Here is an 11,314-nt window from a genome sequence, read left to right as displayed (position 1 = left end):
TATTATTTTATATTGTTTTCCCGGTGTGTACCGTGAAGCCGCACCCCCCCTGTAGTTCCACTGCCCCCCCACCACCACTGCTGTATAAGATTTCAGTAATGTGTTTGTGACTTTGAGGTTTGACCCTGAGAAGAGAGGGGTGTGAAGCGCATCGAGGAGTGCGATACTCACATCGGAGCCGTAGCTGATCGCCAGGGTCTTCAGGGCCCAGGGGAGGCCAAGCCCCACTAAGATGTCAAACACGTTGCTGCCAATGGAGTTGGACACGGCCATGTCTCCCATTCCTGGACGGACGGACAGAGACGGTGGTGTGAGGAAATGTAGAGAACGGATAAGAAAGGGACAGAGAGATGGCATCAAGGGAAAAGTTAGTGGGCAACGAGGAGACAGGAAGTTACACAGAGTTGTGTGTGTGTGGGGGGGGGGGGGGGTTTGCCACAGATTTGGAAAGAGGTAGGTTGACATAGGCGAAATCAGTGGAGCTATCTGTCCGACTGACATCCCGCGGAAACGATGAAGCAACAGCAGCTACAAAGCAGAGGACGGACGACTAAACTGCCCCCCCCCCCCCAGACAGACAGGGCCGTTTAATATTTGATGACAGGAGCAAGAATAAACACAGATGAAAAGGATGGAGGTAGGGACCCTGTCGGGCTGTCTTCCCTCATCACCCTTTCTTTTAAAGCCTCACCACAGGAACAGAAGAGGGACATTGGAAAAAGATGACACCCCCCCACCCACCCACCAATCTCTATCTCCCTCATCTCCTCCCCTCTCCTATTGGCTCTTTGATAGTGGCTTCACTTTGATGCTGTTGTTTGGCTTCCATCGGGGCCGTAGGTGTGTGTGTGTGTGTGTGTGTGTGTGTGTGTGTGTGTGTGTGTTAAATAACAGCTTGGTAACCTGTCATCTTGTGTGTGTGATTACCTTGTCGTGCCACTATTAGGCTGGCCATGCAATCAGGGACGCTGGTGCCGGCCGCCAGGAAGGTAATTCCCATGATGACATCTGGGATGCCGAGTGTGAAGCCTATCACTGTTACCTGACAGATGGACACAGACGAAGACTATTACTGCTTGTATCTTTGGCAATTGTGCGTGTGTGTGTTTTTTAACTACTGGGGAGAAAGAAATGAAAAAGAGACAGCTTTAGATGGGTTTGGAACAGAAAATACTGTTCAAAACAACACAAAATATTCAATAATAATACTTTATCATATTAACGATTGATATGTGGAGTAAAGATGCACCTCATCTATGAACCCACACAGAATTATCACCTGCAGTTCCCGTCAGCTCTACAAGATTTTGCTCTCATCAAACTTATTTCCAGCAGCAGCCAGAAGCTGTTCGGAAAAACCAAATGTACACCACCTCGCCATCACCAATAACAGGTGACCTGTGGAGGTTTTCTTTGAAACAAATAAAAGTTGCATTTAAATTCAACGTAACACATCATGACGCATTGTGTGTACCCTTGGGGTCAAGTGCATGTCCTTACTTATAACGTAGTTGCACGGTAAAAAAAAAACAAGTATTTTGAATCCATATTTGTTAACATCCAGCTTTTCCCGCATGCTGCCTTTTTATTGTGGCTTCTTCTTCCTACGTCCTACTACCTTTTTCTAGCCTACACTGATAAATTAAGACAATTAGCATGGATGTTTTTGGATTAAGAATAAAAAACTGTTTCTGACCGTATTTAAAGTCATGGACTTTAATATTTATTTACAGACTTGGTTTATTCTAAGGAGAATAGCATGAAGTGACCGAATGAGTAACATGGGTCATTACAGAGCGAGTGTGATGTGATTGTGATGTGATTTTTGAATAAAGCAACTATGTGTATTACTGTTTTCAGGTTTCCTGCGATTTATTAGGGACGGAGCACCGACGTAGTCGGAGCGGAGGACCTATTGTTCTTCAAATGTTTATTAGGGCCTAAGCACCGACAACGTCGGGCCAGCGAAGGCCATTTTGAATTTTATGAAAAACAAATTTTTGCAAACTCCTCCTACACACTAGGTCCGATTGTTACCAAATTTGCTGTGGATCATTAGTGGATTAATATCATGTAAAGTCATTAAAAACTTGTTGATACCTCATTGCGTTTGGAAGATATGGACCAATAAACTTCTTAGGGGCATGGCTTGTATATCAATACACATAACATCAAAACCATTTGTCCAAAAATCATTAAATTTGCTACATATGTGCACATTGCATCCTGGAACATACCTTGCAATTTTAATTCCATTCAACCACTAGGTGCTACAGTAATTCACCCCATTCACTTTTTCAGCCTTTGTACTTTAACAAACTCCTACAGAATTAATGGGATCGACCTCAAATTTGGTAAGGATGCTCTTAAGATCTATGTGATCTATGTGAAAATTATTAAATTCGTGAGTTTTCATGGAAGGACCTTGACGTGGCGTGGTGGCCATTTTGCACCATTAGCAATGAAACAGGAAGTTGTTATAACTCCAAGGTACATTATCCAATCTGAACAAAATGCATGATGCTACTTCAAGCCTGAGCATATTTCAATGCAAAGATTTTCACATAGTCATAGCGCCACCTACTGGCAAAAGGAAAAGTCACATTTTATTATTTTATTTACTCCTAGCCAGTTGAACTGATCAGTCTCAAATTTGGCAAGGATAGCCTTAACACATTGAAGATGCTTCACCATGAATATTGTGAGTTTTCAATGAACGCTGTTGCCATTGCAACGCATCATTTGCCATGAAAAAGGAAGCTGACGGTTGAGTGGCTTGGGATGCTCAAAAACTCATGGAACTTTGTACATGTGTCATAGGTCATAGAAAGACATAATGTGGTTCACACTTGATATAGAGCAACACAATGCATGTTATTTTTATTCAACCATATGATATAGCGCACTATCTTTACAACTTGTTTGTAATTGTATTTGTTATTTTATTTTATATTGTTTTACTGGTGTGTCACACAGCAGATACAAGAAGCGGTGGACTACTTGCAAAGCATCATTTCCAGCGTCACGCGGGAAAAAAACATTGGACTTGTGGATGCGTTGTCAGACGGTCGCAGAAGTTCTCAGCCGCGTAAGTCCCGCCAGCACCCCCGACGTGTGGAAGGATGCAAGGGCCCTTTCATCGCTGCTCGCAGCTTTAATTAGGGCCCGAGCAACCGACGTCGGGCCAGCGAAGGCCCTATTGAAAGACGTTCTCAGCCGCGTAAGTCGGGGTCCCGCCAGCACCTCCGACGTGCGGGAGGATGCAAGGGCCCAGTCATCGCTGCTCGCAGCTTTAATTAGGGCCAGAGCAACCGGCAACGTCGGGCCAGCGAAGGCCCGATTGAAATTCCAATGTTTCTTATTATTAGGGCCCGAGCAACCGACAACGTCGGGCCAGCGAAGGCCCTATTGAAATTGTAAGGATTATTAGGGCCCGAGCACCGACGTAGTCGGAGCGGAGGACCGATTGTTATTCTAATGTTTATTATTATTATCGTGGGTCTTTCATTGCGAAACATTTTGTAGGTATGTGTAACTTGATGGGCCATACAAAAGATCCTCTTGGAAGTATGCCCTAAACCAAACAGGAAGTTGGCCATTTTCAATTTTATGATGTTTTTTGACCATTTCAATCCTTCGTACTTTAACGAACTCCTTCTAGAGATTTCACCTGATTGACTTCAGATTTGGTCAGTACGCTCTTGAGACCATGTCGGTAAAAACTTACTCAAAGATCAAAAAGTTATCGAACTATGTATCCGTGGCGTGGTGGCAAAAATAGACCATTCGCCACGAAAGAGGAATTTGTTGTAACTTGGCCGTACATTGTCTAATCTACTCCAGATTTCTCATATGTCATAACATCCTGACCTTGAACACATCTATATGACAATTTAGAATCATAGTAATAGCGCCACCTAGTGGTAACATGAAGTTATATGTTGTGTACTTTGACATCCTGCTCCTCACAGATTAATCAGATCCCTCAAATTTTGTCAGAAAAGCCTTAAAACCTTGATAATGCTTCATTGTGAAGATTGTAAGAATTTGTTCAAGGGCGGCGATGTGGCGGCTTAACATAAGTAAACTTGGCACACAGATTTAAAGTGCAAAATTTAGTTGCATATTATGGTTTTAATGCTTCAGAATGGCAAGTCGGCTCGATAGCGCCCCCTACAAAATTTCCATGAAGCAGTCCTCGCAGTATGTTTCACATAGATTTACAAAACTTGGTAGGCATGTATCACATTTAGACTTAAAAAAAAGTCTTATGGGGCCATGCTCTAAACCAGGGGTCAGCAACCTTTACTATCCAAAGAGCCATTTTGCCCTATTTTCCACCAAATAAAATTCGTCTGGAGCCGCAAAATTATTTATTTGATATCACAGCTTATAAAGTTGTATATATAGTTATATTATATATACAAAAACTAGTTTGTCATATTTATGAAATATAGAACAAGAATAACGACAATTCTTGACATTTTTTTGCAATTTTACCTGATATAACAATATCAAACTCTTATGAAGAGCTCAGTTTGCTGCAGCAGCTGAGAATTCGCTCTTTTTCGCTCATCTCCAGCGTGACACTTTTCAGCACATGCTGTGTGCTTGTTCTGGAAGCATACATGTAAACCAGCATCGTTGGCAGTGAAAGCAATTGAATACGTCCACGCAGAGTTAAACTCTCTATTTTCCTCCGTGAATTTTCTTTTTTTGGATTTATCCATTGATAGTTTACAGAGGGCGGGGGTCTGAAAATCATGATTAGCCACCTGCAGGGAAAAGCACTTGACAGGGGTAGAGGATTTAACTGCCTGTGGGAATAATTAACATATAAGATTCTGTTCATTCTTGCTTATAAATTATATTCTCTCTGAACACGTTTCTCTTTTTGGAGAACGTCATGTGAGATAACTTCTTCGATTAGCGCAATTCTCCTGCTCTTCTTTCTATTTCCTCGTCTCAGTCACGTGTGTCACGGTGTGTGTAAACCTCGCTCGAGTCAGGAAACTTGTCAGAATACCCATATTTGATTGGCTGAGCTGCATCACGTGATGTGATTTGCAATGCATTGGTCGGTGTGTTTCCTGCACCGCCGAACAAGTGCCGTAACGGCTGAATAAGAAGCGCCGGTTAAATTTTAGACTCGGTGCCTAATATGTAAAATTCCGAATTATCTATCGGTTGTAGGTCCTGAGTCCAGATCCGGTGCGCCAGTTGGGGACCACTGATATAGACTCAGGGAGCCGCAACAGAGAGACTAAAGAGCCACATGCGGCTCGCGAGCCGCAGGTTGCCAACCCCTGCTCTAAACCCAACCAGAAGTCAGCCATTTTGAATTTTGTATGAATTTCTATTTTCGTTTTTGCCATTTCCAGGCACTGTACTTTAACAAACTCCTCCAAGAGAATTAATCAGATCAACTTCAAATTTGGTCAGTTCAGACCTTTGTGATGAAAGCTTACTCGAAGTTGAAAGGCCATTGCCGTGGCGACGCATTCTTCGCCATAAAAAACGAAGGTGTTTTTGAGGGGCTAAACATGCTCCAACCAGAACCAAACATGGCACACACATTTAAAATCCTGAATGTAGTTATCTGATGTGATTTTAATGTTTCAGAGTGGCAAGTTGGCTTGATAGCACCCCCTACAAGATTTCGACGATGCAGCCCTCGCAGTACGTTTCACCTAGATATATAAAATTGGGTAAGCAGATGTATCACATGTAGACTTAAAAGTCTTATGGGGCCATGCTGTAAACCCAACAGGAAGTCAGCCATTTTGAATTTTGTATTTGTATCAGCCATTGTTTTTTTTGCCATTTCAAGGCGTCATACTTTAACGAACTCCTTGAGATTTGACACGATTGACTTCAGATTCGGTCAGATCAATCTAAAGACCTCAGTGATTAAAAGTTACTAAAAGCTTGAGGTTTCATCGAACAACATGGACTTGGTGTGGCAGCCATTTTACATGGTTCGCCATCATCCATCAAGCTGTTGTAACTCGACTGTCCTTTGTCAAGACTGTCCCAAACTTGACATTCTTGATGACTGTCATGACTTTAGGACTTCTGCATGCCAATATTAACTCATAGTCATAGCGCCACCTACTGATAACCACGGACGTAAGCAGGATTCTATAATTACAGTGGCCCAAACACTGAACTTATTGAAAGGGTTTGTGGGCACACCATGAGAAAAAGACTTCTCTGATCTAAATATGTGCAAACTAAGATGTTTGGAGAGCAGAAATTGGATGAAAAAGGTTTCCACATCGCGCTTGTACGTGGAGTTTTCATTAATCGTAAATTGAATTGTTTTTGTTCGTTTTGGAACAGGCCATAATGTAAAGTAATTTCATGCAACGTGAAGTTTGTTTAATAAAATCAAACTGCACCCAGACTAATTTGTATGATAGATTATTCTACATTGGCTCACCGTTTGGCTTAAACTTATTTCTTTACAAAAATATGTTTTTTTTCCCACATGGAACTATACATTCTCCTATTTCTCCTCGACCATTCCAGCTTTGAGTCACTCAGCAGGGATTGTCAGAGGTACCTGCACAAACAAACGACCTGCATTTACTTTGACAGTCTGTTATGTTACTAACACTGAAGCGCATTCACACACATTCAGTTTTTTGTCGATTTTCACAGGCTTACATTTATGATTGTATACTCAAAAGATTTGAGGCTTAATTGAGGCAAACTGACCTGGCTACGCCATTAGTCGACACAGGAAATATCGTTTAACTCGTGCAGCAGTGTATGATGGTAACAGAAATGCATGGCCGCATCAACCACAGTCTTGCCAGTACCCTCGACGTGCGTGAAGATGCGAGGGCCTGATCAATGCTGTTTGCAGCTTTAATTATAATAAATATTGCTCCGATGCAGAGATTTTGAGGTGATATCATAACCAATGTTGATATGTCAACGTTGTATTTTCAGCTTGTTCCACCACCCCAAAAGTGACAAAATGATCAGTTAAAGCAACTTTAAAACTACTTTGCTCAGTAGAGTGCTAATACATTAGCAATGTCAAAGCCAGCACACATTTGAAACATAACAGGATTGAAAAGTTTGTATCGCTAACCTGTTAGCAAACCATCGCCAATTTACACATGAGCAGTCATGGAGCAGCATTAGCATTCTTTTGTTCCTGGTCTTCAACTCTGGAGGAAAATATCTGTCTCGTTAGCCGTTAAATGCTCCGCTGTGTTCACTAGCTAGTCGCTAACTGTGTCTGTCTGCTCTTTGATGCTGAGCAGCTGGAGTGCAGTGTGGTTTTATAGCTTTGTCACTGAAAAACAGCTAATGTTACAAAATCGAATCAAAACAATGAGCTAAAACGTGATAGCTCTATGAGCCAATATCTGCAGCTAATGTCTACTAGCTAATGACAATTCTTTGTTTGTATGGCAAAACTTGATCAATTTCACATGTTAAAGGTGTTGTTGGATTTTGGGGATCTATTCGCAGAAATGGAATATAATATTCATAACTGTTTTCATTAGTGTATCAACAACTGAAACTAGGAATCGTATTTTTGTTAGCTTAGAATGAGCCCTTCATATCTACTAGTGGAGCAGAGTGTGTGCCATGTTGCACCGCCGTGTTTCTACAGTAGCCCAGAACAAACCAAACACTGGCTCTAGAGAGGGCCTTTTTGTGTTTTTAAGTTAGCCAAAGGCCGCTGTAGTTATCCGACACACTTGGAAAGATTGGAAGCAATCTGCAACCACACCAATAGATACCACTAAATCCTACACACTGCTCCTTTAACTGCTACACGAGACATTAAAAGATTTAACACGTATGTAAATGTTTTAAATCACAAAGGCTATGGCAGAAAAGTATATCATTGAGATTTGTTTTTTTTTAATCTATATCTCTGCCAGTTCGCCTTCTCTCTCTTTTTTGTCTCCCAGTCTCTCACCATCCAGACCATGACGTAGGAGAAGGCGGCGATCCACAGGGTGGAGCAGGCGAAGGACAGCATGAAGTAGTTGTCCCAGCGAGACGTGGAGCTGTTGGGGACGGTGAAGTACAGCAGCAGGCACAGAGGCCAGGCCAGCAGCCACTTCAGCTTGTTACACACACCGGCTGCAAACACACCAAATACAGGGTCAAGAGTGTGTAGTAGAACTACCATGAGAAAAAAGCCAAGGGTGGGTTTAAGTGCAATCCACATGTTTACATATTACATTGGTAAAGGGGGGGTGGGGACCATCTTGTGCTGGGCACGAGCAAGACACATGGCAGGGCTCTGCAAAACTGTACCGTACACAGACTATATAAGAAGTGGACGTAGTCATGGTGACGTCACTCATTGGTTTGTGGTCTGATGTTTTGAAGCTTCGAGTTCAGTGGTTTCACCGTCATCATCTTGGATTACGGCCGTCGCCATGTTGTTTTTTGCAGTCAATAAACAGAAGTGACCATATTTGGACTGAGGAGGAGTGACGTAGAGACGCCGTATAAATCTCTGGCAGTGACCTGTCAATCACTGTAGCCCCGCCCTAAAGCATCCCCTGCTTTATGGTCTGTTTGACTCTAAATGGACCATCATTTACTAAATGAACATCATGCTGTATTGAAGAAGACTTGAAACTAGAGATTGAGACCATAAACTCATGTTTACAATGTTTACTGAGGTAATAAATCAAGAGAGAAGTAGTCATTTTCTCATAGACTTCTATACAACCAGAGGAGTCGCCCCCTGGTGGACACTAGAGAGAATGCAGGTTTAAGACACTTCTTCATTGAAGATGTCAATGCAGTTGCATGCAGCGTTGCTACGGTGATCATCTGAGAATCCCACCTACTGTACAGTGAGGGGTTACTATCTGCAGTAGAAATACTGCAAAGAGAAAATAACCTGGTACCAAAAGTGAGTCGAGTCGAGTCAAACCGTGCAGTGAAAATGAAGTATTATTAACATGTAAACATAAAGATATATGTAAAAACTATCATTTGTGGTTTTGGTGCGGGTTACGTGCTGGTACCATTTTTCTTGCAGTGTGTGTGTGTGTGTGTGTGTGTGTGTGTGTGTGTGTGTGTGTGTGAGAGAGTGTGCAGCAAAAAGTGACAGGAAATAAATCATTTCAATAACACATCCCACACAGACCCTTCTCCAGCAGGTACCTGGGCACTGGAAGGGCAATAAGGGTCCCCCTCTATCCTCCTCTTCTTCTTCCTCGTCATTCTCGTTGTTCTCGTTGTCTTCGTTCTCCGTCTCGTTGCCCGCCTCCCGGTCATCACGGCGAACGCCTCCGCCCCTCTCAGCCCCGGACAGCCCGTTTTCTACACCCCGCCTACTTCCTCCTTTGACTGGAACGTCGGAGTCGCCGTTGGTCAGAGTGCGTGTGTTGATTAGTCGCTGTCTCTGTGTCACGCAGGCACACGCACGCACACACACACACAGAATGAAATACAAGTGTATCGATAGAACTAGTCTGTTTCCTATTTACACAGCAGCTTCATTTGTTCATATGAAACTGAGAATTGGATGACATATCAATATATTTACTGGGAATTTCTTTCTGCTTTTACAGTCAGTATTTGTTTTAAATCAGTTTAAATCAAACTGAAAGCACAAAACAATCATCGCTTTGTTGACATTTGAAGGTGACTTTTTAAGCTATTTGATAGGTCAGTCAGCAAGCATAAGTGCAGGACGATTTGTGTGTCTTAGTTTAAAGATAAGAAGGAGACTAGTTATGAGCTCATGTGGGTATAATAAATAGTGTTATAACAAGCTGTAGTAGAGTGAAAGTTTAATTTCACCGGCTATTATGACAACCGTCATATCCACTCAGCTATGTGTCGGTGTAATTTAATGCTCAGCAAAATATTGTTTGCAATAGAAAAAACACCACTCTATGATTTCATAATGACCGACAGAGTGGTGAGTCATTTCAGACAGGCCGCTTAGCAGTGCAGAGTGTAAATGATCTCCTTTAATCTATTAATCACATAATTTCATTGTTTTTAAGCGTTGAGACATCCAAAGTCGGAGGCTTTCCTGTCTGTACGTTAGCTTAAGCTAAACATTGTCGAACGTGAATCGTGGTTTGTCATCATCACATTTAACCGGCAAAGTACGCAGCTGTTCATGCCAACATGTTTAACGTAGAATAATTTGATCTTCTCTACGTAGACAGAGAAAGAACTGCACTCTGGCAATGAAACCAAAATATCATTTTTTTTTCATTTTAGGGAACTTTTTACTCAAAATACAGCACAGGACCGGTAGAAAGTAGAGCACGGTGGAATTTACACACGTAGTTTTATGACATATGACAGAGAGAAGACAAAAAACAAAATATTTAGAAACATTTGTACTCGACCAAAAACATTCTTAGTTGATTTTTACACATCTGTAAAACTGAGTTTCTCCACAAAGAATGGCACAAAAGCACCTCTTTAAATCTTGAGTTTACCAAATATGTGCTCAGAAGTTTCTTAGAAATAAGTCATTCAGGATGAGAAATTATATAAAAAAATTAAGAAATCTTTGTATATTGAGACTAAAATAAGGAGAGACTGAGAGAAGGTCCTGTAACTTGATGCAGTTTTGGAGCACATCTAAGTAACCAAATATGTCTAGTCAATGTTTTGTTAGGAACAGACAATTTAATTTAAAAATGTTTGTGTATGCCGTTGATAATAGTTTTTAGAAAGAAAGAAAATTTGAATCGGCAGGTCAGACAACTTCCAAAAATTGGAAATTGTGAAGAAAATCACGATCAGAAGGAATTGAGGAATAAGATGCTGTTATATTTTTCTACACCATGTCTAAAAAAAGAAACACACATTGCCTGGAAGCTTCAATGGTGGATCTGGTTTCTCGGCTGGGGGCCTTCTTAAAGAGGTTGTCTGAAACACACTGCGGTCTACCCATGTGTGTGTGTGTGTGTGTATCCTGACCTCAGTGATGAGCATCCGCGAGGCCATGGTGAGGCGGGTTCTCGGGGAGAAGTGACTGGTGATCATGATCCTCATGCCGGCCTCGGAGAAGGACAGCTGGTGGGGGTACGCCGACAGCAGCTCGTCCACCATCAGCACCGACGGCTTCCTGTGGTGGTTTGCTGTAGGACACACACACACACATACACGCAGGGTTTTGGACATGATTTTAGCTTGATTTAAGGCATGACCATCAGGGGACCTCCAAAATGTCCCCTGTTGGGGACACCGTCCCCTGTTAGAGACTGTGTAACGACGCCTAAGCCCACTGTTAGATAGGTAGGCTAGTGCACACACACACACACACACGCATGCAACCACATGTATGCACTGATGA

General features: G+C 42.1%; 1 protein-coding gene across 1 annotated transcript; it reads right to left on the bottom strand.

Moving 5' to 3' along the window:
* Positions 1-17: 17 nt before the first annotated feature.
* On the bottom strand, positions 18-11,263 carry LOC116377572 (sodium/potassium/calcium exchanger 3-like; the record flags this gene model as incomplete). The annotated part of the gene is made up of 5 exons (XM_031839219.1): positions 10,939-11,263; positions 9,154-9,394; positions 7,946-8,112; positions 928-1,042; positions 18-284 (listed from the first exon to the last, which is right to left on the bottom strand). Coding segments are annotated over exons 1-5 (994 nt in total), but the record flags the coding sequence as incomplete, so codon positions are not given.
* Positions 11,264-11,314: the final 51 nt, after the last annotated feature.

The sequence above is a fragment of the Anarrhichthys ocellatus genome, unplaced genomic scaffold, assembly GCF_004355925.1.
Source record: "Anarrhichthys ocellatus isolate YVR2014 unplaced genomic scaffold, GSC_Weel_1.0 scaffold1418, whole genome shotgun sequence".
Lineage (NCBI taxonomy): Eukaryota > Metazoa > Chordata > Actinopteri > Perciformes > Anarhichadidae > Anarrhichthys > Anarrhichthys ocellatus.
This window is presented reverse-complemented; position numbering and strand designations above follow the sequence as displayed.